This window comes from Lynx rufus, unplaced genomic scaffold (assembly GCF_022079265.1).
Source record: "Lynx rufus isolate CCGP_SWC_20201006 ecotype Redwood Valley unplaced genomic scaffold, mLynRuf1.p SCAF_2, whole genome shotgun sequence".
NCBI lineage: Eukaryota > Metazoa > Chordata > Mammalia > Carnivora > Felidae > Lynx > Lynx rufus.
The window spans coordinates 160229147-160257032 of NW_025814834.1; the positions used below are offsets into that span (position 1 = coordinate 160229147).

Genomic DNA, 27886 nt, shown 5'->3' on the forward strand with positions numbered 1-27886 from the left:
GTTTCCTCAAAAGATTTTTGTTCTGTTTTGTTTTGTTTTTTTGTCCTACCTCCCTAGGAACTTTTCTTTCAATGCAATTTTGTATTATGCTGCAAAAGCACTTATTTGACAAAAACAAAACAACAAAACATATTGTTGGCATGATCATCCACACTGTGCATTCTGAATCTTAAAAAAGCCAATCTAGGCAAAGCAAGCTTTTGAACCTCTTTGGGTATAAACTCTTTTCAGTTATTATCCTGAAGCAAAAGAGGGGTTATGATCCTTACACATGGATTTTTTGAAAGGATCTATGTCAAGGAATTTGGCCAATAGATTTTGTTTCCATTAACTATTTATTCATTTATTCCACAAAAATTGGCAGAGTGTTTACTGTAGACATGGCATCACAGTACAATCTGCAAGAGGGATACAGGCAGGAATCTTACATGAATCTAAAAGGAGTGATCAGGGGTGTCTCAGTCGGCTAAGTGTCCAATTCTTGATTTTGGCTCAGGTCATGATCTCGCAGTTCATGAGTTCGAGCCCGGTCTCAGGCTATGCCTTGACAGTGCATAACCTGCTTGAGATTCTCTCTTTCCTCTCTCTCTGCCTCTATCCTGCTCATCCTCTGTTTCTCTCAAAATTAATAAATAGACTTAAATATAAAAAATAAATAAAATAAAAGGAGCGCTCAAACATGATGAAAGAAATTCTGGTGCAAGGTAGGGAGACAAGGACCCTAGGAAAGGGACAGGTAGAATTCTATGAGAATTTCTGTGACATTCAGGCATCTTCTTTTTGAGTCCTTTGATCTGAGTTTACTGATGAGTTATGCCTACTTTTATAAATATAACCTCAGTATCCTGAATATAAAATGAGAGAGTTGACTAGACCTCATGTGGTCATTTCTATAAATAATCCTGTGGCTCCAGGTAAATATGTTTCCAGACCAGTAAACTTAGATCATCCACTTCAGGAAGCAGTCACAGCGTTTGACTTCATGGTGATAATTGCAAAAGGGAGAAGATTGAATTCTCCAGGGTCATGCATCCTATAAAGGGCAGAATTAGAATTTGACCTCAAGCCTTCTAGCCCCAAATCTCATCCTTTTTTTATCTCATCAAATTTACTTTGGGCTGAAGTATTTGATATAGATTTATTTGCCTTAAATAACTACAGGAAAATCATTGCACCTGTTAAGAGTTTAAGTGTCTGGTCACGTATTTCTTAAATTTTTTCACTCTTAAATGACAGACATGCAGTGTTCAGTGATAGGAAGCTACGTAGTTTAATTTTTCTTTAGTTTTCTGGTTATTGGTGCTGTTTTCAGAGATTTTATTTGGGAAAGTTGTTCCCATCTAGATTTTATTTACTTCTTTGCTAAGAATCTTACTGAGATTCAAAGTCTTAGTCTTGGTTTGTTGGCTTGAGTATGATGAGTTTCCTCACAGAGCTGAAATTCTGTGGATTCTTACAAGTCTTCTTAATGGACAGTGAGAAATCTATTTGGGTCAGGAGATGGAGCTCCATTGCTTGTGAATTGTAACATAATGCCAATCAAACCACAATATTCTATGATTTGTTTAACTTGCTTTCCCAATACAAAGACTTGATAAGTGAGTTGCAGAAACATTTTATCTGGTTATCATTGCTTAGAACCCTATCTTGGCAGTGGAGACTTAAGGTAGGCCCTCCCCATCACTTCTCAGCCTTTTGGCTAAGATCAAGTGAAGGTAGGCCCTCTTTGAACACTATCAGACTCTACAAATTGCAGATTTGTAGATGCAAAGCACATCTTGATCATCTTTAGTAATAAAACCGTGCTCATTCACCTAAGTCTCATTTGATTTTGTTGAGCATAAAATGATGTAATCAGTTTTTCCAGATTGGTAGGTGAGTTGAACCTTTCCATTTGTGGCAATGTAAAGAGATATCTTGCATAAAATTTCTTGATTGAAATGCCACTGACAAATGTCAATGTGTTTTCCAGAGTCCTCATGCTCTTTTTGTTGGGGATAGGAAATGGCTGAACAGGTATATAAGCCCCTTTGGTCAAATATTGCATATAGAAGATGAATTTCTGGATAATACTATGTAAGGCATACTTCTATATGTTGACTCATATAATGAATCATTTTATTTAATAGCTCCCATGATATATCTTGCCACTTACTTTTGAAATTTAGTTAGTGGTGTGCTGGTAAACTGGCTTTTCAGAAAGAAAAAGAGCCTTGATTTATATAGTGTCTGTTAATTTCTGTGGTGTAACTATTCCCACAATGGCCAATTTCAAGCTAAAAATGGCTTGCAAAACTCATGAAAATTTTAACAATTATCTCATTAGATCCAGTGTGAGTCAGCTCCAATACTCCACAGTTACTACTTTTAAAATATACTTTTGTATGCTTTCTGATTATTTTATGTGTAAAATCCTCTAACCTCAATTTGAGGCTTCTAATGGTGGCAACCCTGCCATATTCTTGTATATGTCTTCTTTTCCTCTTCCTCAGATATATCTATATATGTGCAGTAATCAAGCATGTATAGTAACCTATGTCATCAATGCTAAGATTATTTTTTCACATTTTAACATTACTAAAATCATTTATGCTTACATCAGTGGCATGCTGCAGTGTAATTGGCAACATTTTCTTCTTTCTCAATGTTTCATATAATAATTATTTGAATTTAATGAGATATGTTAAATGCTGGTTAATTAGTGTTTGATGTGAATACAATTATATCCTATGGGCTAATCTGTCATTTCACATATTAGATTCACCTAAAGAAGTTATCTCTGTATTGTTATCCTTATAAGAAAAATATATGGGGGCACCTGGGTGGCTCAGTTGGTTGAGCCAGGTCATGCTCAGGTCATGATCTCACTCTGTGGATTGGAGCCCCAAATTGTGCTCTGTGCTGACAGCTTGCTCAGAGCCTGGAGCCTGCTTCAGATTGTGTCTCCTCTCTCTGCCCCTCCCCCGCTCATGCTCTGTCTCTGTCTCTCAAAAAGACATAAATGTTAAAAAAATTTTTTTTTAAGAAAAAGATATTGTTTGAATATATTTGTTCCACAGTATACCTCTTGTTCTTTTGCCTTAGTGTTCACATTTGGCACATCAAAGTTTAGGCTCCCTTTTATTTTGTTCCTCCTGGTGTGTTTCCAAAAACTGCCTTCTTCCATCTGGGAAGTGTCCTTTTTGAAAGTGAGGATCACTGACACGATTGAACATGGTCATTGGAAAATATGTGTTGTAGCCTAATTGCCATAACATTCGACAGCCAGTGTTTCTGCTCCCTGGCATCTGGAATATAGGAAAAGGCACATGATAGGCAGAATAATGGCCCCTCGGGGCGCCTGGGTGGCTCAGTCGGTTAAGCATCCGACTTCAGCTCAGGTCACGATCTCGCGGTCCCTGAGTTCGAGCCCCGCGTCGGGCTCTGGGCTGATGGCCCAGAGCCTGGAGCCTGCTTCCGATTCTGTGTCTCCCTCTCTCTCTGCTCCTCCCCCGTTCATTCTCTGTCTCTCTCTGTCTCAAAAATAAATAAACTTTAAAAAAAAAAATCAAAAAAAAAAAAAAAGAATAATGTCCCCTCAAAAAAGTCAACGTCTTAGTCATCAGAACGTGTGCACATATTAATTTATATGGCAAGGGGAAGTTAAGTTTCCACATGGAATTAAGGTTGCCAATCAGCTGACCCTAAAATAAAAAGATTATTCTAGATTAATGTGGGTAGACCTAATGTAAGTAATCACAAATGTATCTGCATAAGCAAGAGGGAGGCAGAAGAGCCAGAACTTTGGGCGCCTGGGTGGTTCAGTTGTTTGAGCGTCCAAGTCTTGATTTCGGCTCAGGTCATATCTCCCAGTTTGTAAGATAGAGCCCCACTCAGTGTTTGATGGTGCAGACTTGACCGGCCATTGCTGGCTTTGGCAATGGAAGGGGGCCAGGAGCCAGGAAATGTGGGGAGCCTCTGGAATGTGGAAAAGATCCTCCCTTAGAGTCTCCAGAAGGAATGCAAATGTGATGACACCTTGAATTTAGTCTAGTGAGACCCATTTTGAACTTCTGACCTCTAGAAGTATACAATAATAAATTTGTGTTATTTAAGCTACTAATGTACTTTGGTACAACAGCAATAATAAATTAGTATAAGCTTCATTAATTCAGATGGGCGAGGTCACAATTTGAGCTAAATAAAACTGGTTGTGTCAAAATTATTCTTTATATTCTCTCTGAACAAGTTTGCTAGAGAAATTTGCATCATAAAGCAAATTACAGAAATATATATTAAAGAATAAGATAATTTAAAGATTTTGGTACATCTCTTTTATGCTAATGATATGGCCATTTATAAAGGAAAGTTATGTATTTGTTAATTTTTGTCTTAAGAATTTTCATTAAAATTTTTCCATTTCTATACTGGGGAATTTATGGAATTACATTTTTCTGTGAATATTTCATGATTCTTATTTTTCTGTCATCATACTTAGCATCCTGGTCCCTACCTGAGCGAGCCCTTGTGAGTGGCGTTTCACTGTGATCTGACAAATATTGTCAGGAACAGGTTTTAGGTTATATGATCTTCAACAAGTGACTTAACCTAAGGCTCAAATTCATATGTTGAAACCACAACCCCAGCGTGATGATATTTGGAGCTGGTGCTTTTGAGAGATAGGTCATGAGGATGGAGCCCTCATGATGGAATTCGTGCCCTTATAAGAAGAGATGAGAGAGAGCTTGCCTTTCTGTCTGCACTGTGCAGAGTACAAAGAGAAGATGGCTGTTTGTCAACCAGGAAGAGGGCTCTCACCAAGAAATCTGACCATGCTGGCACGCTGATCTCAGACTTCTAGCTCCCAGTATTGTGAAAACTAAGTGTCTGTTGTTTAAGCCACCTAGTCCATTTTGTGACAGTGCTTGAACAGACTAAGACAGGAATTGGTACCAAGGAGTGGAATAACACATACCTAAAAATGTGGAAGCAGGTTTGGAACTGGGAATGGGTAGAGACTGGAAAAGTTTTAAGGTGCAAAAACTTTTTTTTCCCAGCTTTCTTGAGCTATAATTGGCATATAGCATTGTGTAAGTTTAAGGTGTGCAACATGATGATTTGACAAATGTATATATTAAAAAATGATTACCTTAGTAAGGTTAGTTAACACATCAGTCACCTCACATAATTACTTTTTTTTTTTGGTGTGGTGAGAACATTTAAGATCTCCTTTCTTAGCAACTTCCAACTATATAATACGATACTGTTAACTATAGTCACCATGCTGTATTGTACATTAGATCCCCAGAGTTTACTCATCTTCTAACTGGAAATTTGTACCGTTTCACCAACATTTCTTCATTTCTCCCACCCTCAATCCCTGACAACCATCATTCTACTCTCTGTGTCTATTAGATCTTTTTTTCCTAATTTTTTTTAATGTTTATTTATTTTTGAGGGAGAAAAAGAGACAGAGTGCAAGTGGGGCAGGGGCAGAGAGAGAGGGAGACACAAAATCCGAAGCAGACTCCAGGCTCTGAGCTGTCAGCACAGTGCCTGACATGGGGCTGGAACTCACAAACCACAAGGTCATGACCTGAGCCAAAGTTGGATACTTAACCGACTAAGCCACTCAGGCTCTCCAGCCTATTAAATCTTTAAAATTGAGAAAAAAATCCACATACAAATGAGATCATACAGTGTTTATATTTCTCTGACATATTTAACAGTATAATGCCCTAAAGATGCATCCATGTTATTTCAAATGGCATCACATTTATAATGCAAATATATCACATTTTCTTTATCCATTTTTCCATTGATGGACACTTAGATTATTTCCATGCCTTGGCTATTATGAATAATGCTGCAGTGAACATGGGGTGCAGATACCTCTTCAAGATCATGATTTCATTTCTTTTGGATGTATTCCCAGAAGTGGGATTGCTGAATCATAAGGAATTCTATTTTTAATTTTTTGAGAAACCTCCATACTGTTTTCTACAGTGGCTGCACCAATTTACACTCCCACCACCAGTGCACAAGTGTTCGCTTTTCTCCTCATCCTCACCAACACTCATGTCCTACCTTTTTGATAATAGCCATCTTAACAGATGTGAGGTGGTATCTTATTGTGGTTTTGATTTCCACCTCCCTGATGATTAGTTGAACATCCCCATATACCTGTTGGCCGTGTGTATGCTTTTGGGGGGGGGGGGAAATGTCTATTCAGGTCTTCTCATTTTTATTTGGATGGTGATGATGATGATGGTGATTTGCTACTGAGTTGTATGAGCTCCTTATGTATTTTGGATATTAACCCCTTATCAGATATTTGGTTTGCCAATATCTTCTTGTGAAGGGATTTTCTTGTGATTCTGGTCAGGGCTCAGAAAGAAAAGAGAGCTGAAGAGAAAGTTTACTTCTCAGAGAATACATAAATAATCATGTACAGAATGTTGTAGAAATGTTGGTAGAAACAGATAGTAAAGGCCATTCTGATGAGGTCTCAGATGGAAATGAGGAACATGTTATTGGAAACTGGAGGGAAAGTGATCCTTGTTAGAAAGTGTCAAAGAACTTGGCTGAGTTGCGTTCATGTTTTAGTGTTTTGTGGAAGATGGAACAATCCAGGCATAGTTAGGTCACTTGCTCTCAGTTATGGAGCCAGTGATGGTGAAGCCAGGATTGAACTGGAACTGGAGTCTTAACCACGACATCTGTTCCTCTCACCAAGGGTAAGCAGTGTGGGAACAGGCAGTGCTGGGAGAGGAGGTTGAGGTTCAAGAGTGCTGAGGCCTGAAGAAATTCTTCTATCACTGTGAAAAAGTGTTACCTTAGGTTTTCCCAGGACTGACTCATTAAATGATAATCTTGTTTTAGAGCTTTTATACTTTAGGAAAATGGAAGATCTATAATAGGGGCCTAAAAGAAATTACATGAAACTATGTATGTGGGGATGCTTGCAATCTGCAGCATGGGATGGGAATATTACATTCCTTGCCCAGCTTAGCGCATGGAATCTGACATGGAGACACGTAAACACTCACGATCTATTTGTGAATGAATCAGTTTATGACAGGAAGAAATGAAGGATGCCCACATGTGCATGCACACACACATATGCACACACTCTGTATGTGCACACACACTTCCCCACTAGATTGGGAACTCAGTGGGTGCAGGGTCTGTGCTGTCTCTGTATCCCTAGTACCTTATGGAATACCCTGAAAATAGTCAGTGCTCAATAAATGTCTGTGATTAATAATATTATAGTGTCTGTCTGTTCATTTGGGGGTTTTATGGGATAGATTCTCTCTTTGGGGGCAGATGGAGGGATTGATAAGAAACCCCAACTTTATTATGTCAGAGCCTTATTTATATGTTCTACATTGCATGGGTTTGAGGGTTTAGTGTTGAAGCGCTGCAGCTGGAGAGACAGCACTCCCAGTGTCTCAGCAGCCTGCTCCTCTAATCCAGATGCACCACAGGAATGTGGGGTGTGTACTGAAGTGGAGGAAAGGGACAGGGTTGCTTTGTTTCCTGGGGTACTGTTTTCCCTGGTGCATTGAGCCAGGTGGCCGGTTGTTCTCCACCCAGAGACCAGGAGGTGAGTAAGCAGTCTCGTGCATCTGATAAAGAAGCCAATGAGTTAGGCTGATCTGGGCATTTAGCTGTGGGACTTGGTGTGAACAGCATGGACTTTAAATGATACAGTCCCAGTGGCCTGGTAATTGCTGTGACCAGTGCTGTTGTTGATCCTATGGATGGCAGCAGGGGAGGATCTCAGGACTGGGTAGTGTGACCAAAAGTCCAGCTTTGACCTGAGATGCAGAGAGTGACTTACAAAGGGAGTGGAGTGCTCCCAGCGCAACACAATTACCAACACAATCACCAAGTTCAGGTCAGGTGACCTCATCTGGCCCAGGGCTCTGCTGAGTATAAGAAAGAAAAGAACACGGTGTGTGTGTGTGTTGGGGAAACAGTGGCAGTGAATCGTGAGGACAAAGGCAGAAACATTAGAAAAACTCTACCAATATAAATTTGTGGCTGGGTCAGTAAAGTTCTTATAGTTGAGTAAATGCAAAGGGAGGCTACAAACCCATACCAAGCACAAATGAAGAGAAGCAGAGCAGGAGGAATCAAACAGACCATGATTGTGGCTGAGACACAGGATTACTACCATCTCCCTGTGGAGGAGGCTTCATGGTCAGAACAGGGTACATTTATATGTATACAAGACAAATGTTTGCATTGACTGCTATCTTAGTACCATCAGGCTGCTCTAACAGAGTACCATAGACTGGTACCTTAAACAATAGAAACTTATTTCTCACAGTTCTGGAGGCTGGAAAGTCCAAGATCAAGGTGTCAGCAAATTCAGTGTCTTCTGAGAGTTGCTTCCTGGTTCATACATGGCCATTTTCTTGCTGTATTCTCACATGGGGAAAGAGACAAGGGAGCTCTCTGGTGTCTCTTTTATAAGAGCACTAATCTCATTCATGAGGGCTCTACCCTCTGACCATATCACCTCCCAAAGCCCCCACCTCTTAATACCATCACATTGGGGGTTAGCACTTTAACATATAAATTTTGGGGGGAAACATTGAGTCCATAACAGCTGTTTTACTAAATCCATATACAGTTTACTCTAGTACAATGTCTTGTTATCAGTTTGTTAACTTAAAGTTTCAGTACAAAAAATAAATTAGGTACTGCTGAAAAAGAAATGACTGACCCTGGATCGACCCAGCTAGTTATTTTTCAGCTTTTCTGCCAAGGCCAGTTGTAAATGATAGTCATGGAAAGAGTTGCTCTACAAATGGTATCCCAACCAGGGATTTTCAGTCTCTCCTAAAGGTGAGAAAGCTGATGTGTTCAAAGGTTTCAACTCAACTGGGCCTTTTAGTAAGACTGGAGGGGTGTCGTGGACACAAACTTGTTTCGTAGGAGCCTGAGAGAGAAGAATTAAGATGAAGTGGTGCCAAAGCTGGCTAAGCTTTATCCTTAGGACCTAAATATTGCAACAAATTCTGAATTGAAAGAAGGGGGTTATTTTCAGTCAGTAGGGAAGTTAAAGTTTATGTTATCCTAACTTTTTGACCCTATTTCATTTAATCAGGGTTTTAGCGCTCATAGCTATCCTAAAACTATTGACTTTTTTTAAAAACTTGAGCCTGAAAAACAGACCAAAGACTATATATGATATCTGTCTAATGATTTATCTTAAGAATCTGTGAGCTGTGGAATCATGATTGTTAGGACCGAGAGACACCTGCTCACCTTTCTGAAATGAGTTGCTGAAAAGATATTCTGAGATTCAGAAAGGGTAAGGGATACAGTGTTGACCTTTTGGAGACAGGAAACCTTTGATGAACTATAGGACTCCAAGACAGTTCATTTAAAAGATAGTTTCAAAGCATTATCTGGGGCTGGTTTCGTATGTGCATTACTGAATCCCTCAGGTTGTCTTTTTACATAAACCCAGTGAAATAATGGTTTCCGCAGTTGTTCACACGTCGGCAACCCTCGTGTGGCATCTTGCCTTCTGGGTTTTGTAACGGCTTTCGGTGTCTTTTGTGGACAAAATTAAACTTTTCTTACCATTTGACAGTATATAACTTTCCTAAGATGGCCATTAAGGAGAAAAGAGAAAGGAAAAGGTCACCAATACCATCTCCATGTAATTAAGGCAGCTAAATAAAATTGTCACTAATGACATTTACTTGATTCTATGAGTCCCTGCTCTAGCCTCCAAGTAAGTTAAGGATTAACTGCTCATACTATGTATACACTGTAATCTGTGTTGCAGGTAATAGGGTATACATTTTTTTTAAGACAGCCTTATTTTAGGGTTATGTTTAGACTTGTGTTCTCTCTCTCTCTCTCTGCCTCTGTCTTCATCTCGCTCTGTATGTATACATATATATATGTACATATATTCACCTTTATGTATATGGACGTATATGGATGAACATATATACCTACATGTACATGTATGTGTATGTGCTTTTGTAAGGTGATAGTAATCAGTAGAGGATAAGTTAAAACTTAGAAAAAATAGCTTCAAACTTTGATTTATAGGCTCAGATTGACCATCTACCCAGGTATAACATCAATCAATTTGTTTGCTTTTAACTCTTAAAATAAAAGATCCTAGAAATCAAAAGTAATCTGTGAATTTTGGGGGAAGGGTGGGGAGTTCTGGATGTGGAATTAATGACATTGTCTGGAAATATCTGTCTATCTATCTATCTATCTATCTGGAAGTTAAGAGTTCTAAGCTGCTGACCTTAAATTTAGAAGTTTACACCAGTAAAAATAAGTCTCAAGCAAAATTGTGTTTTCATCTATTGACACATCATTATTTGGGAACACAATAAATAATATCTATAGGGATACCAAGAATAACACACGATTCTGGCCTTCCAATAATGTGTAATATAACTCAAGGTTTCACAGGGGGTGGGGGGAGTGGAGTGGCAGGTCCATCCAGTTTGTGTCAGGGAATGTTTTCTGGAAAGAGATGATTGTTAATCATGGGTCTTATCCACTAGCTAAAGGGTCGGGGAAAGGCCTTGGCAGTAGAGGGACCATGCATTGTATGCTGAAGTCATGAATGAATATGTTGAGGAGGTGCATGTAAGTTTGTTGCTAGAATTTAGGGTGAAACAGGAGGCTGAAGAGTCCTCTGAAGGAATTCCCAAGTTTTCCATCAGGCTTCCTCTGTGAGGGCTTTCCTGACAACTGGAGTTGGTGGTCTCCTTCTCTGTGTCCCCGTGAGTTATGCGTATTTCTGTTGTTGGATTTTTCACACCCAATTTAATTGTTCATGCCTGATTTCCATAGTTGTGTGCAAAATAAACAATGTCAGGACTGTGCCAGTTCTTATCATAAAACCTGGAAAACAGTAATTGCTCAATACCTGTTTATTAAACACATGAATGATTGTCTGTCTGGACAAGTGAATGATTATGCACAGTTTGGGGATGAGAAAGTCAAGAATTGCCTTGGTTATCAAGCAACACTTCATAAAACCTTAATGGTTTCATTTTTATCTTCCAGATTACTTGCAGCATATAATAGTCTTACTGATAAACACCTGACTGGATATTTTAACAACACAAGGATAAGACGGCATCTTTTAAGATCAGGGCTGGTAAGATTTGGTTTACTTTCTACCTGCCCTCTTGTTTCATTAAATCCAGTAATTTCCTCCCTTTTCTGGTTTTCTTTTTGAGCTAATCAGTGACACCTACCTCCTCATCCCCCCCTTTTTTTTTAGAAAAATTACTTCTTTTCCAGAGCTCAGATTATCTTTTTGAAGCTGTGTTTCAAAAGATAGGAAGAGAGGTCACAATGACTGCTAAAGCTACTTATAAATTATTGAGGAAAAACCCTATGAGCTTCCAATAGCATATTTTATTTATTTGTTAATTCATTTATTTATTCAACACGTATTCATTGAACACATTGTATGAGCCAGGAACTGTTAGGGATTAAGCACAGAGAAGACTTTACTGTCTTCAGGAAAAAAAAATATTATTTTTAATAATCACAGAATAAGGTGTGGAAGACAACGAACAGTTCAAAATTTCCCCTTGAATTTTAAAAACCTGTTTCATTTCCTGGGTTTATTGATAACATTAGTGTCTTTTCTTAGCTCTAAAACTATCATTTCCACAAAATTTCTATTCCTCTAAATGTATTTAATGTGAAAATCTTTAAAAAAATACTACAGTTTTCCACTGAAAGAAATAGGTGTGGTTATACAAAGTGTGAGTAATGATTTTAGCTGTTTACCTTCTTAAAACACAAAGATTTCCTTAACTATTGTTGCCATGGTGTTGAAAGGATATGCATTGTGTTTCTAATTGTTGTTTTTGTGCTTGGAACTCTGGCAGGGTAGATCTCCTGAGAGCTTGCTTTTTGTCTCCTGGGGCTTTGTTATCAGACAGACCTGGCTGAAACCTGGCTCAGCCATTTACAAGTCAGAATCTTGAGCAAATCACATACTTAACTTACTCAGCTCCAGCTTCCTCAATTGTGAAATGAAGATAATGATACCCAGCCCTCAGGATCGTTGCAGCAATAAGAGAGGTGTAATGAATGCTTGTTGCAATTATTGTGGTTACTATTAACATTCCTTCTTTGGATAACAATTGGTAAGCTTTATGTATAAGTGGAAAGGACTTTGTATTTACTTATTAACATCATTAGCAAGTATTTATTGAACATTGGTTATGTAGCATGACAACTCAAATAAGGAAGATTTCTCTAGAACTTGTTTGTGTTCAGCATCATCTGGGAACTTGTTAGAAAATGCAAATTTTGGAGCCGCACTCCAGACCTGTTGTTGAGTCAAAAGCTGTAGGGTGAGGCCCACCAATCTATTTTCAACACTTTTCCAGGTAATTCTAATGTGAGCTCTAGTTTAAGAACTTTTGCCCTATAGGAGCTTCCGGTCTATTTGGGGAGATCAGATCTCCCCCAAGAGGGGTGGGGTGGGGGAGAACAATGACACCTGTTAACTGAGGAGGGAGCCACACACAGTGCAGAATGTTCTCAACGTTTATTCTCATCTGGAAACATATGGCACGATATCCCGGGCAGAGAACACATCTCAAAGACCCTAACTGAGTTATTTGTGATTGGGAACACTTTCTAGAACCACACACCCCTTTTTTTTCCATCAGGGAAAAAAAAAGATATAAAAAAAGATCATCAGTAACCAATCACTTGTAACAGCAATCTCCTTGGTCCCAGTGCTCCAATATGTTGCCACACAGTGTTAAAAAACTACAGTTTTCAAAATTAAGAAATATGTGGGCTTGGGTTAGACCTGAAAGAGCAGGGCATAATTAAGTGGAAAGGAAGAAGATGAACACTCCAGGATAGAAGATACAGAAAAATACCACAAATATGCTCTCAGGAAGGATTAAAAGCAAAAGCAAAGAAAAATAAGTAAATAAAAACGAGAAACTACCACTCCTGGCATTTTCAATGATGCCAATTGAACGCAATCTGGAGTCTTTTATATGTGCAGCACTGCATAATCTGAAAGAAATCTGAATCATGACACATTAAATTACATTCTGGGTTGGAGAGTGGAAGGAGAAAAAACCGTGAAAATAAAGTAATGAAACCAATTGTTTTTAAAACAAACTGATGAGAACCTCTATAGCTTACGTGTTTTGCCCTTCAACGTTATTTCCTGTGAGATCATCAGTCCTGTGATCACTGCTCCTATTCATTGTTTCAAGGTAGCGCTCCACCTCTTCTTCCCAAATGTGTTCAAAAGACAGACGTGAAAAGAACACCTGGGTTCCATCAAGGAGAAATTGTGACTCTAATGAAAACCTTGTTTTAAACGTCAAGTGCACCACCTGTGTGTGTTTTGCCAATGCTGGTACATGAGACCGATTTTTTTCCCTTATGAAATATTCATGAAGAGTGAGTTTGCCAGCCATAGTAGTATGCCCTTTTAGGCTTAGAAGACGCTGCCCCCTCTCTGTCTCTTTGTCACGCCATCTCTCCATTTTTGGTAACAAACAATACATTTTTTGCTTTGTATTTCCATGTATGTTTTATTTATTCATGACAGATCACAAGAAGTGGGAGAATACTTTCCGAAAAAGAATACAAACTAAATATCATGAAGAGGGATCACCAAAAATATATCCGGGAATGCCTAGCTCAGGCTATTTTCCATAAGGTTCTTGATATGGAGGTAAAGTATTCATATTTTCTTTATAATAGATAGTTTCTAATATGGTAATTAATACTACTTCTGTACTAGAAGCAGAGGAATTCCTCCTGTATTTCATTAAAAAGGAAAGGAACAAGGTGCCCTGAGAAATACTCTATAATCTCTGGGTAGCAAAGAGCCAAGAGACTGAAGTAAGCTTTTCTCAATTTCAGTTACAGAAAAATATGGACATCATTATATATTTTGTGATATTTAATTTAACAAATGTAGATTTTTAATCCATAATGGCTACTCTCAAACATACCAGCCCTCACCATCTGTACCCCAATTTCCATTTGCTAAAAAAAAAAAAGTGACATCTGTTTAAATATCAGTAATTCCACTGCCATGAATTATTTCAGATTTGTTATTCTTTTAAGGCTCTGAAGCTGGGCCGTATGCTAAATTTCAGGGAATAGGCATTGAAACATCTGCTGTCCCTCCCACTTTAGGCCACATTGGTCAGCATAGATTCATAAACCGAGCATCAACAACTTTTTTTTCAAATCTGACATGGCATTTTTAGTAGGATATATAGCTAACTTGATAAATTATTTTAGCCTTGCTCCATGGAACTTATAGTTTCAAGCATCAACACCATTTTAATCTCTGTGAAAAAGCATGTCACTTCTTGGCTTGACCATACAGCAGTAAATCAGAAAACTTGGCTGGTAAAATCATTGACCTGTGAGTGCAGTAAACATTTATGAACAACTGTAGAATCACCAGTAAACCAATACTAAGTGTAGTGGCACTGAAAATATTTATTATTATGCTACCATTATACCGAACAAGTGTTGCATTCAGATAAGATGTATATGATCTGTTAATTTAGGAATTCATTTTGTGCTTTATGACATGTGCATGAGTTATATGGCATCATTCAAATTCACTTGCTTATAAAGTATTAGTTGGAATTCTGCAACTAATGTTAAAAAAAATAGTACAGTAGATTAATCTATACTTAGTTTCAAATTTAACCAATAGGCACCAAATTTTGTATTAGCTTTAATCCTTGAAGTTTTGGTTTTCCAAACTTTCATGTAACTTACACATCATAACTATAGAATATGCTATCATTTAAGAGTCTTTGTATATTCTTAAAATTTGGAATAAATGTCTTAGATAAGTGTTAATATAGAATATATAATATAATTTCATATGATGTAATATATATAACTATGATATGTAATATATTAATATAATTAACAAATAGAATAGCTGTCTCTAAATTGTTACATTTATCTCACATTTATTTTATGCTGATGCTATTTAGTAATGTTGTTACATTAATATTCATGTATTTGTTCATACCACAAACATTAATCATTAATTGTAGGCTTACCACTACCAGTTTGAAGCTATGTGATGTAGCTGTGATATATAAAAACAAAAAAGCAAAAAACAAAAAAACAAAAACAAAAACCTACTGTTGAAAGTGATCAAGTGTTAGAAGAGAGGAAAAACAGACCTAGTTCCGGGAAGTAGAGAATGATGACTTATCTCTATGAAAGTCAGAGGAAGCAGAACGGAGGTCCTGCTATTTGAACTGGACCTTGAAGGCTGAGTGAAGCTGCACAAGAAAGCATGAGAAAAACATTCGAGAGAGTGAGGACAGCTGGCGCGACGTTAGAGGGGAAAGGCCATTGTGGATGGGCAGGAAAGCTCACTGAGGCCAGACCGCAAGGCAGGTTGGTTGAAGGAGCAGCAGGAAGAGGCACTCTTCTGTAAGCTGGGGCCTGGTTTCTGGAAGGCCTTCAATTCCTAACTAGGTTTGGAGCATAGGTGATGAGGCGATGAGACGTTTTTCAGCAAGGGCGTAAAATGAGTGAGCAGAGCATCATTAGAAAGATGATGTTGCTAAAAATGTGGGAGATAGATTAATGAGTTGGAAAAGATTGGAGATGGGAGGTCAATTAGGAAGCTGTTGCCCAAGGGTAAGGACTCACAGCAGTCATGACACGCTGGGGAAAGGCAGCTGTCCCTAGAGATGTGAAGGGGGAGAGAGACTGACACTGAATGAGGATGGAGTGGGGAAGAAGGAGCCAGAGCAATTCTGGGGGCGCTAACCTGGCGGGTGGCAGTGCACTGCTGGGGCCCAGGAACTACCTACCACAGGGAGTAGGAGAGAGCCCTCGCGTGGTGGAAACCTGGGCCCTATGGAAAGGTGTCCTGGAAGCCAGCAGGCTCTCACAAGCTTAATGTGCAATGCTTAAACAGGAAAGTACTGGGGGAAAAAGGACCTTGGTCTGACCCAGAGGCAAAGACATTGGTGGCCTTGGTGAAGAGGAGGGGCAGTAGGAGAGAGGGCTGCAGAGACTTGGAAATAAATAAAAAATGGAAAATGATTGGTAGCGAATCTCACAAAATGGTGATCAGTGGGTGAGAGAGCAAGGAAGAGGGAGAGAAGAAAGGGAAATATCTGAAGAGGTTGATAATACTTGGGTAGGGAAGGATGGAGCCTGCGGGGTCCAAAAGGTAGCACGAAGAGATCAAAAACAGGAAAAAACCACTCTTTAAAACGCTCTCAAATGTGTCTGAATGATTTCCAACAAAATTGTGAGCAGATTATTTTCATATGGGGTTTATTTCTAAATTATATAATTAATATATTACAGAAAGTTAGGAAAATGCAAGAAAGCATAAAAAGGAAAATAACCACATAAAATCTTTGTCTCAGAAAGAACTGCTGTTAACATACTCACATTCCCTTTTAGTCTCTATTTATACATGTACATTGATAAAAATATGCTATGTTGTGACAGGGACACATTTTATGAAAAATAAGTAAATAAGTAAAAACCAAACAAACAGGAAATTAGTGTCCAATAGATTGAACTTCAAATTACATTTCCACCACTGACTAGATATGTGACCTGGGACAAATTCATGGTCCTCTGCCTCAGCTTCTGCACTTGTGGAGTGAGACTGCCTAGCAATTAGCATTGTTCCAGAAGAGATGTTGCCCAGGATGTGACTTTCTGGCACAGGGACAGCCACACAGTATAAGTGTGATCAATTAAATCATAGTTCTGTGCAATTCTGTATTTTACTTTGCTCCTGCATTATGTGCATTTTCAATCTTTTTTTTTAAACAAACTCTTTATGAATCTTATTCTAATGATTATATTCTATTTCATTATACGGATGTGGCCAAAAGTTAACCCTTCTCTATACGGTTTATATTGCTTCTGAATTTTTGCTTTGACGAGAAAAATCCTTTCAGATAGCATCTTTGTGTACCACACAGATATGTTGTCTTTTAATTCTGATTTTCTCCTAGGTTTTGAAGTGGAATGTATTGGTTAAAGGATTGGGACCCTTTTCACCACTTTATGTTAGGGATTGGTTTTCCAAAGAGTTGTATCAATTTATATTCCCACTTGCACACATATGCAGGTGATTCTTCTCCATCTCAATGACAAGGTGGGGATTTGGAATACAGCTAGCTGGGGGGATTATTCTCCTCTAAAAAACTCTTTGCTATAATTGATAGGATCCTTTCCTCCATTCTTTCCTGTGTGCTTAGCGTTATCATCAGCTTGAAATAAAGAAAAAACTGGAGAGCTTGGCTAAGAAGGAGCAAATTCAGAGATTTAAGGTAAGGAGCTACACAATTCTCTTTTACTAAATTATTGCATGATTTTAAAAGTCAGTGGTGCTGTTATTGAAGTTTTTCAAGGCACTTTACCTTTGGGTAACTGAGCTGAAGTCAGGTGATGGTTTCACCAAGACTATGTCTTGGGCACCATTATTTCAGAGGATCTTGGCAAAAGAGGAGCTCCTTGTGCAAAATAAATTTTACAAGGTACAAACCTTTCAAAGGAAACATGAAAACATTCTTTTCAAGTTTGAAATTTTGCTTTTGTCTTTTCTTGATTGATATGTGATAGACGCCAAAGGATTTTTGTTTTTCGTCTTAAAAAGCTGAAAATAGATGGTGATGTTCCCAAAGTGGTGGAAAATGACATTCTAAAAATTATACAATGGCACATTTTCATGCAAGCATGACCCTTGAAAATAGATGGCAGGAAAGATCTATTTGGCAAACAAAAGCATAAGATTTAGACATTCTGTACAAGGCATTTAAAAATTCCTTGTTTTTCCGTTTTTGTATTTGACATCTCTTCTTTGAAGTGAATTTATAAAACATAAATTTGAATTGGGAGGATAAGAGATTCAATTAAGCATGTTTGAAAGGCTTCAGTTTAGGTTAGCAGTTTTATTCTTGAGCCACTCGAACTCACATGTTATTCTTTATTTTCCGTGTCGTATTACAAATGTGGGACCTAAGACACATTTCACAGACTGAGAACTATTTGTAAAGCTTCTGTAGAACAACTTGCCATAGAAGACAGTCATATTTTCCTCTTACCTGATAGACTCAAATCTATTTCATCATGGTCAAAAGAAAATCTTGTTAAGAAAGTGTTGTTAAATAACAGCAGATAGGGGAGTTTTTCAAGATCAGAAAAGTTGGTGTGTAGAGATCAACTTTGCCAATAATGTCCTGCATCAAGGACTGAGTTATAGATTCTCTGATTTACTGATTAAATGCTCATGGAGAAGAATGGTCACTGGAAATAGTGACAAACACTGCTTGAAGCAGTGTGTGGTTCACCCTCACCCAGGTTGCCAGACACACTGACTAAGCACACGGGTGTATTACAACAGTGGCAGAAATTCCTGATGGACACTCCACTTCCTCCCTATATGATTTTTATTTATAACGGTTTTCACTTTATAGCTGTACTTGTGAAAGACCTATGATTTAGGCTCCTTTTATGTAATATGCAACCCTCTTGCTTGGGGCATGATTTAATTCTTTTTTAAGATAGAAAAGTAATACTTGCTGGTAGTCTTTACTAATCAGAGCTGTGAAGAGCATTGTGCTTCTTGTAATGATCTGCTTAAAGCAGATAAATAAATATTATTGTTGCTAGAACTCAGGATGCACTGTATCCGTTGCTATTTCTTTGAGTACAGCTGTTTCTTCCAACATAGGAGACTGAAATTCCTGCCTCTTACTAACACACCCAAAGCCCCAGTACAGCTGTGAAACTTTTTCTGAATGTCATGATAGACTTCAGAAGGAACACTTTTTTTAATGTTTATTTATTTTGAATTAAAATTTTTTAAATATTTTATTTATTCTTGTGTGAGAGAGAGACAGAGAGACAGAGCATGAGCGAGGGAGGGCAGAGAGAGAGAGAGAGAGAGAGAGACAGAATCTGAAACAGGCTTCAGACTCTGAGCTGTCAGCACAGAGCTGATGTGGGGCTCAAACTCATGAACCACGAGATCATGACCTGAGCCAAAGTGGGATGCTTAACCGACTGAGCCACCCCAGAAGGAACACTTCCGGGCACCCCAGAAGGAACACTATCGAAAGTAATGAGAAAGGACTTCTTTAATAATAAATTATCTCTTACCTGTCAGGCAATAACCTAACCTAGATTACTAATGATGCATCAACTTATCAAATCACTTTCTTATCCTAGGGAGAATCCACAAGATGGTTTATAGAAAATAACATGCCAATCCTATCTCCTCACCCCCCAGTTGGCCCAAAGACTAACCGTGGCCATAGTGTTCTGGTTGATGAAGGACATTCCAGTCCAATAACACTGGTGAGTCTTATAAAACACTCTGTCATGTGCCATCCCAACTAATTTATAATTTCCAATGACTCTCAGAAAGAATTCTATTTGTCTGTATAATTCTGTGAATCCTACTAAATGACAATGTGGTTTTGTATCTGTTCAACTGTCTTTACTGAATGTCCCAGTTACAATCAATATCACCCCTTTCAAATTATTTTGAGAGAGAGGGTACAAGTGGAGGAGGAGAGAGAGAGAGAGAGAGAGAGAGAGAGAGAGAGAGAGAGAGAGAATCCCAAGCAGGCTCTGCACTGCCAGCACAGAGCCAGATGCAGGGCTCAAACTCATGAACCATGCGATCATGACCTGAGCCAAAGTCGGACACTTAACTGACTGAGCCAGCAAGGTGCCCCATAGATTAGTGTTCTTGAAGTGAAGATTATTTATGTTACTTACATACCGAAATGACTTCACTGGCTCTGTGACATGTTTAGAAAAACCTGGATTCTTCCACCTGACATTTAAAACTCTAAGCCCTATGACCTCAATTTAGCCAACTCAATATTTCCCCTCATGATTACCCTTTAGCACCCTACAATACAGCAAGATTGTGGAACCATGAGTCGTTCCACATATGTTCTGTGTTTTCTGACCTCTGGGTTTTGTCTTGCTGCTCCCTCCACTCTCACCTTATCTGTAAAACTTATTTATGCACACAAACTCAGTCATACTGTATAGCATGGTGGGCTATATACTTATATTTGTGTTTCTTTTATCAAAAGTATGTACACATACCCTAACAAAAATACTTAAATATACAGAGATTCTGTTTAAAGAAATTTCATGCCGACATTTCATTCCAGTTTGGTTCACTTATAATATAGAGATGATATTTGTTTGAAAGAAGGTAAGGTAGCTTGAAACAATATAGATACAGGAAAAGATTTGCAAAATATTTGCTGGAGGTTGATGGTTTAAGTTGTAAATGAATTGCTTGATCACATCTTTATTCTTATTTTATGTGGCCTAATATATTTTCTTGTTAGCATGAACATTTTTTTGGATTGCACAATATTTGTAGAGAAATTGCAAAGCTTTCCCAGATTGTTGAAGTAGGTTCATCGCATATAGTGTTAAGCTTTGACATTTTTCAAAGGTAAATATGTTTTGACATTTCCCGATGAACAGCTCAAGTTATGAAAAGCAACCGTTTTCCCTTTGTTGATACCATATTTCCAAGCTTCATTTAAATGTATACGTACACAAATAATTCTTTTTGGTTTTGGATGGCAAATTCACTAGGCTCTCAAAAGCTTAACCCGGTTGAAACAAAAGAAACAATCAAGTGCTGTTTTCCATCCTCCCACCTGTTTCAGAGAGGAAAAACCCTTGAAAGGCTTTCTTTTCAATTTTCCAGCTGAACACCCTCAATAAGTAGTTTATGATACATCCAGGAGATCTTAATGTGGCAGGAGTGAGAAAGTAATTTAAAAATTACAGGAAACACTGACACCAGCACTTCAGAAGCCTTTCTATCTGGTAAAACACCATTCTTCACTTGGTCACCCCCTATGGTGCAAAAGCACCATAGGGGATACCTATTGTGATCTCTGAATTGTAGTTCCCATTTTACAGAATTCAAATCTTCCTTTTAATTCTCCCAACTTGGGTACATATCCTTTAAATTTGACTCCTGACCTCCGTGTGCCATTGAGATGGAGAAAATAATCCTTTTGGGATATTGTCATTGATTTTTCTTTTAACTTTCTTGAATAAAGAAAGAAACCATCCAGTGAATAGTTATTGCACTTGGTCACTAATTGAACCTAAACTTTCAGAGTAGCATATAGGCTTTTAGCTACACCATTCCCATTAAAACTGTGGAAAACCATTCAACTAATTCTGTACAAGCTTGGGAAATTCACCCCTGGAGATCTTCTACTAAGAATTAAAAATGCTCAGCTAAGCTGAGTAACCACCAGGTAGTCAGTTTCAATTCACATTCTGGTACAGTTTTGAAAATGTTAAGCTACAGTGCCGTATTTATTCCAAGAAAATATATTACAAACAGTTTCAAATATAACAAAATTTAAGGTGGCTTCTGATGTGAACTACAACAGTTTGTAGCTCACAGCTGTTAGTTGAATGATGCAGATTTGTTTTTAGAGATAAATGTAATCAGTTAAACATTTGACTGCCATATTCATCTAACTGAATGATATCTGTATGCAAATGGGGGAAATAAAATTTAGAGCACAGAAGCGAATAGATCATGTTCTAGTTTATAGTAACCTGCTTTCTTGAATTCCTACATTAGATTTTCCATGTGTTTGTGTTCAGTTGAATTATTTGACAAGAGAGAGTCTTAAGCATATTTGTTTTACAGAGTGTTAAAGAATTCTTTTGGATGATCTGATTTCCTTGTTCAGAAACCTCTAGTTTGATATATCTTTGTGGGTTTTAAGACATTTTGCCTTTTGGCTCATAGAATCTTGTGTTCTATTTCTTTAAATCAAATGTTGCCTTAGTCAATCCACTAAGGATTCCATATAGGTCATGAAAGAGGTTTGTGTGCAGAGACCCAAGATAGCAATGACTTAAATATAACGGTGCCTTCCCTACTGTAACACACTTATGTGAGTTTCAGCTGTTGTGCCCAGTGCTACTGTGTGAGCTCATCAAAAGCTCAGACTCCTATTGTGTCATTGATCTGCCAAACTTAGTGTGTTGCCTTCATATACATAAGCCAGGATGGCATATCACCATGTGAATATTTCAATCTGAGGGAAGGGGGTAAAGGGAAAGTGACAGCACATCTCTTCGATATAGAGGTTTCATGTATCACTTCTGCTCACATCTAGTTGGCTAAATCTTAGGCATACATCTGTACAGAGTTGCGAGAGATGCTGGGAAATATAGTTTTTATTTATGAGAGCCACGTTCCCTGATGAAAATTCTATTACTAGTGAAGAAAGAAAAACAGATACTGAGCAATATTATTTTTGATACCCTTCCCATGTCTGTCTCAACAAGTAGCTTTCCTTACTTCGATGTTCAAAGTTATCATTCTTCTTCTCTGCTCACCCATTTTCTTCCCTTGATCATCCATTTGGATAAAATGCTTCTGTGAAAACTTGAATTTGTCCTAGTCTCATTGGTGTATTCCAAACAACATTTAGTTCTAAGTCCTGTTAGTTCTTAGATACTCTGTTATTGTTGCTATTGTCTCTTTGGCAGTGTTTGTGTGGTTTATTTGGCACTAATTGTCTTGTGTTGCATTAGATGTTAAAAATTACTTTTTATTTTCCTCATAGTGCCTATAGTTGGAATCCAGTGAATGTTGACTTAACAAAATCGGACATTTAGTGACATATGACATACTTGTAAAGATGGCACTCAGACCAAATTGTGGTGGTAGGAGCTGTCTCATCATTTTTTATGTATTTACACAACACTTTTCCAGAGTTGAATATTTGTTGTTCACTGTTCTTGAGTCAGTGCATTTATACACCATCCTTCTAACTCTCTTGCCCAAATATACATGAGTTATTCTCAACAAGTTTCTACTTTTTGTTGTAATAGAACAATGGAGCCAAAAACCTTGTTTTTCCTTCTTGAAAGGTTGCTGATCTTTATACTAAACTTAAAGTGTTCTGTCAGTGGCACAAAAAGCATTTCTGATGCTCCATACCCGCACTTTTTATATTCTTTATAGTACATTCTTGATTAGAAAATGCATCAGTCAGGGTCTCAGCAGGAAACAGATGGCTCACACAAATAGGGTAATTAGGAAGAGTTTAATGAAGAAACTATTTACAAAGATGCCGGCAGGGTTAAGGAAAACCAACTGGGGATGTTAAGCGTGCTGGGGTCAGCACGATGGGAAACCACAGCACCTAGACCAGAGAGGGAGATGGAAGGATTGGGTATCAGCACCAGCAGGCAGGGCTTGTCAGCTAGGAGAGGACTGCCTGACAGGAGCTGTGGACTCAGCTGACCCATCACACACAACCTTTGGTGGGAAGGGTCCAGGAGAATTAAGACCCCAACCTCTTGCCTCTTGTCTTCTGATCCCCTGCCAGTGCCTATCATCGGCCAAATCCAACTGGAATCCTGAGATTAGTTGGTGCAGTCAGTAAAGAAATGACTCCCAGAGGGCAGAGCAGGGCAGAGAAGGCAGAAGAGGGGCAAATGGAAAAGATCCAGCCTAGAAAACCTCTCCATTTTTACACAGTGTTTTCCATTTGCCGGTTACTGTTTTTCATTTTTACTTTTCTGATATTTCAAGGGAGAAGTTGAATAAATGGTAATGTATTATAGTTAGGCATCCGCCTTTTCTCTTTTTGAATCATATTGTCTGCTTTTACTTCACCATTCTTAAGATGTAAAGGACTCAACAGTAGTTTATGTTGAAAACATTTAAATGGAAATGAGTCCATTCCAATCATATCTCTTTAGATCTCTAAAATAGGAACATTATTCAAGGTAACATTTAATTGAGCAAAGCCATTTTCATGCACCGAATAAATTAGGTATTGTCAGCAAGTTTACAAAATGAATAAAATACAGGAACCTAACAGAGAACATCTCCTTTGTCTAGAATACTCTATAATTGTGGCATTTAGTTATGTAGAGGACTTCCACACCATATGTTTTAACAAATACTTTGGGTCATAAGGCTATGTATAATGGAAGGACATAATTAAAGTTTAATCTGTTCAGTAAAAAGGCACCATTAATTACTCTAGGCAATTTGTTGGGTTATTAATTGGTTCTGGAAACATGTCAAGATACTAATTTAAATGGAATTTTTTTCCCTAATTGTCTAGACAGCCCCTCGACCATACACTGCCCCAGGAAATATGCAGCCTCCAATTCGATTAAAGCCTCTTCCCAGTAATCCTGCAGTAGGAACCGCTCCAAAGATAACTTCGGGGTCCAGATTGAAAACCTCATTGCTGGAAAATGAAGCTCCATTTCCCATTGGGGTAAATGTTACTTTTTCAAGAAATATCTTTTTATCCTTCATTAGAATATTAGATTACCAAGGTTTTAAGATACAAAGATTCAATTAATCTACTCAGTGAAATTTATATTGTGCACTTATTAAGCATTTACTATGTACTTCTGTTTAATTACATCTTACTCTAACTGGAAGGCCTATGATTTCTGTGCTATTAAGCAAAAAGAGTAAGGAATAGATTTGTAATAATATAAGGTCACCTTTCATTAATTCGAATGGATGTGTAAAAAACAAAGAGAAGCTTTTTATAGCCAGGTATGACTTCTATCAGAATAGACCCAGTGTTGACTGATTCTAAATTTTAAATGCATGAAACCTCGAAAATGAAACTTTCCAAGAATAGGCTTACATTTGCATGCTGACTTACTTTACCATCAGTGTATGAAATTGCTTCAAGTTTGACTCTGGAGAAAGTTGGATACAGAAGAAAAAGAATGTCCATCTTTAAAAAATGGTGAATTAATCACACATAGGAGCTTGACTTGCTTCATTTTCAAGGTTATATCTCTGGTAATTTGAACTTATTTTAATAGAGCTCAGAAGGGAGATGTGGTAAACATAAAATATGAGTTAGTTAAGCAGGGAGGAATCATTAGAACATTCAGTAATTAGGGAGGGTATCCTTTGGATTTCCAACATGAAGAAGAAACATTTGCGAGCTTAAGAAAGAATCTGTTTCATGAGTTCAGTTGTCACTGCATTCAAATAGGTGAATTTAGTTCCATTTCTTATTAGGAAATATAAGACATATGAAATTAAGATATTTTTTTCTTTTTTTGAAATTAAGATTTTTTTCATCTAGAATTGACAGATAACCTTGATACTAAGAAATTAATTCAGACAAATGATTGTGTTTCATGATAAAAGTATAAATATAACTCTAACAAATAACTCATATTTTATCCATTTAATATGCTTTTCAGCTTATGAAGCACTTTTCCCAAACCTTTAGTTAATTTAATAGTTGTTTCCTAGAAAGCAGGAGAAACTAAACCAAGAGTGGTAGCACTTTGTATAGGGAATGGTGCTTAGGGCTAGGCAGAAGCTTGTGAATTCATAAGTCAATTAAGCTGACCTTCTAGGATCAGCTAGAAAGCCTAGAGGTTTCCTGTTTCAGCTAGTGTCCAGGAACGGTCAGATCCTGAGAGATTGTCTCAGGTTAACTAAAATAATACAGAACAAGTTCATTTTTCTCCTTTAGTAAACCAAAATAGGGAGCCAAATCATAATCAAGGGCCATTAATTCACCAGACATCAAATAATCAAAGCTGTAGAAGCAGGTCATTATACCTCTGCAGATAGACCTACATGGGAAGCCAGATCACAATGAGAAGGTTGCCTAGTGAGCATGGAATCAGAATGATGGTATGTAGGGGGATGGAATCAGATTAAAATGGCTTGATGTACCTATCTCATCTTAGGAATGGGCTTGCCAAAGGTACCAGAAAACTCAAAGGTCTTTGGCTAAAATCCTGTATATCTTCCTGGGATAATTTTGCCATAGGACTGGAAATATTTAAAGTCCAATAGGTGGGATTTTCTCTCCCCTAGATAGTGCTGGGATATACTTTATACTTTCCACATTTGCCAACGTGATTATATTTTTTCCTAAGCTCCTATACTTTGGTAGACACATTTTCCTGTTAGATACATAAATACTATCAGTCAAGTAATATTCAAGTTCTGCTGGCTAGGGAGGGATTTTTTTTTTTTTTCTTTCAGGTGATTTTCCAGCTCTGCTCTGAGACACTGGGTGGATTTATTAAATCTGCATAGGGCCTTATACTTTCCTGTTTTCAAGTTTTGGGGTATGAGCAAGAGATAGCCACTTAGTGGTAGCTTACTTAGGCTGACAAGGTTGAGATCAATTCCATGTTAATTTACATTAGGTAAACTTATACTTTTCATTTAGTAAATATTTATCAGGCACTTACTATGGACTAGATACTGCTCTAGGCATTGATGATATGTCAATTATCAAGGCAGACAAAAGTCTCTAACTTACTGGAGTTTTTACTGTAATATACATAGGCAAACTCTACTGGCCAGAAATACAAGTAATTTTTTCCATGGCCTTGATGATGAAGATGATTTAATATAAAATCAGACTAGAAATTTCTCAAGAATAGTAGCCTGTATGATTGCTGAGTATGTAATGAGTCCCCACTAAATTCTTATTGCTTTCTTAAAGAGTTTAATGAAGAAACTATTTACAAAGATGCCAGCATTCCCAAAGTTACGCATATGAGGAGAATCTTTTGAAGGGAAAATAGAAATAAGCAAGTTTCTAAGCATCAGGAATGAGGATCTTTGATTTAGGCAAAACCAATTTGGTCAAAACAGGGTGGTTAAGAGGCAACTGAGTAAAAATAGTGACTTGATTGAAAATGATTATCCTTAGAATGAGAGTTTCTCATACACTACTGATAGGTATAGAAATTGGTACAACTATTTGTGAAGACAATGTGGGAATATCAATATTTTAAATGAACATGCTCAAGCATTTTTATATATAGGAATTTATTTTAGGAATATACACATATGTGCAAAGAAATAGATTCAAGAATATTTAATATTATAATACTTGCAATAGTGAACAATTGAAGACACCTAACAATGTAATAGGATGTTGTATAAAAATATTATAGTTTATTAAAGTATGTTAAACAAAATAATAAGGTAAACTTATCTGTACCAGCATGGAAAGATGTCCAAGACACTTTGGGCTAAAAAAGCAAGGTAAGGAATGGCATATTAATTTTTTAAAAAATTCACTAATCCATTTCCAAATAAGGCATACCATTGACTGATAACTACTTAGAAAAAAACAAAACAGAACAAACAAACCCAAAGCCTCAAAGTTTGGATTCATTGTTCTTATTTTATTGTTGTTATTTTCACTTAATTTATATTTGTATTACAATATCAATGCACCCCATCACAGAAAAATCAGAAAATGTGAAAAAAGAAAAATGAGAACATAAATGGCACCTACATATCAACTATTTAACAATTCTGAATTCCTTGGTGCCTATTTAAATCCCATTATGGTCACATAAATGTTGCTTTCAATCAAAATATGAACCATATGTGCCTTTATTTATCCTCCTTTATTTATTTAGCAATGAGAAATGTTTGGAGAATGACTCCCTTTTATTAACAATAACTTTTCATTATATTAAAGCATCTCAAAGAATAAGTTGACTGAAAACACCATACCAAATAAATGGGTATAAAATGGATAAAAGTGATTAAACATGCCTTAAAGTGTGGGAAACTACCTCAGATACACAAAAATGACCAATTTATGAAAATTCAAATACTCAAATATACTTGAAAAATGTGATATAATTATTAATTATACCTTTGGTGCTCTTTAATTTTTGATTGATACATTTTTTTGCAAATAATACAAGGTGGAAATAATATAAGGTGGAAAATGATATGCTCCAATAATCCAAATCCCAAAAGGCAACCCTTAGTTCAAAGTCTTCCTGTCATTCTTGATTTTTATCAAAATCCACATACAAATTATTT

The 27886-nt window shown here is 37.4% G+C and overlaps 1 protein-coding gene across 1 annotated transcript in view; it reads left to right on the forward strand.

The window, feature by feature from the left end:
• Positions 1-27886, forward strand: part of ERICH3 (glutamate rich 3) — a 103253-nt gene that overhangs the window by 14187 nt on the left and 61180 nt on the right. The window contains exons 2-6 of the mRNA XM_047085212.1: positions 11044-11137; positions 13583-13708; positions 17256-17327; positions 19228-19356; positions 24156-24314. Coding sequence (XP_046941168.1) covers positions 11044-11137; positions 13583-13708; positions 17256-17327; positions 19228-19356; positions 24156-24314 — 580 coding nt within the window. The remainder of the gene's footprint in view (positions 1-11043; positions 11138-13582; positions 13709-17255; positions 17328-19227; positions 19357-24155; positions 24315-27886) is intronic.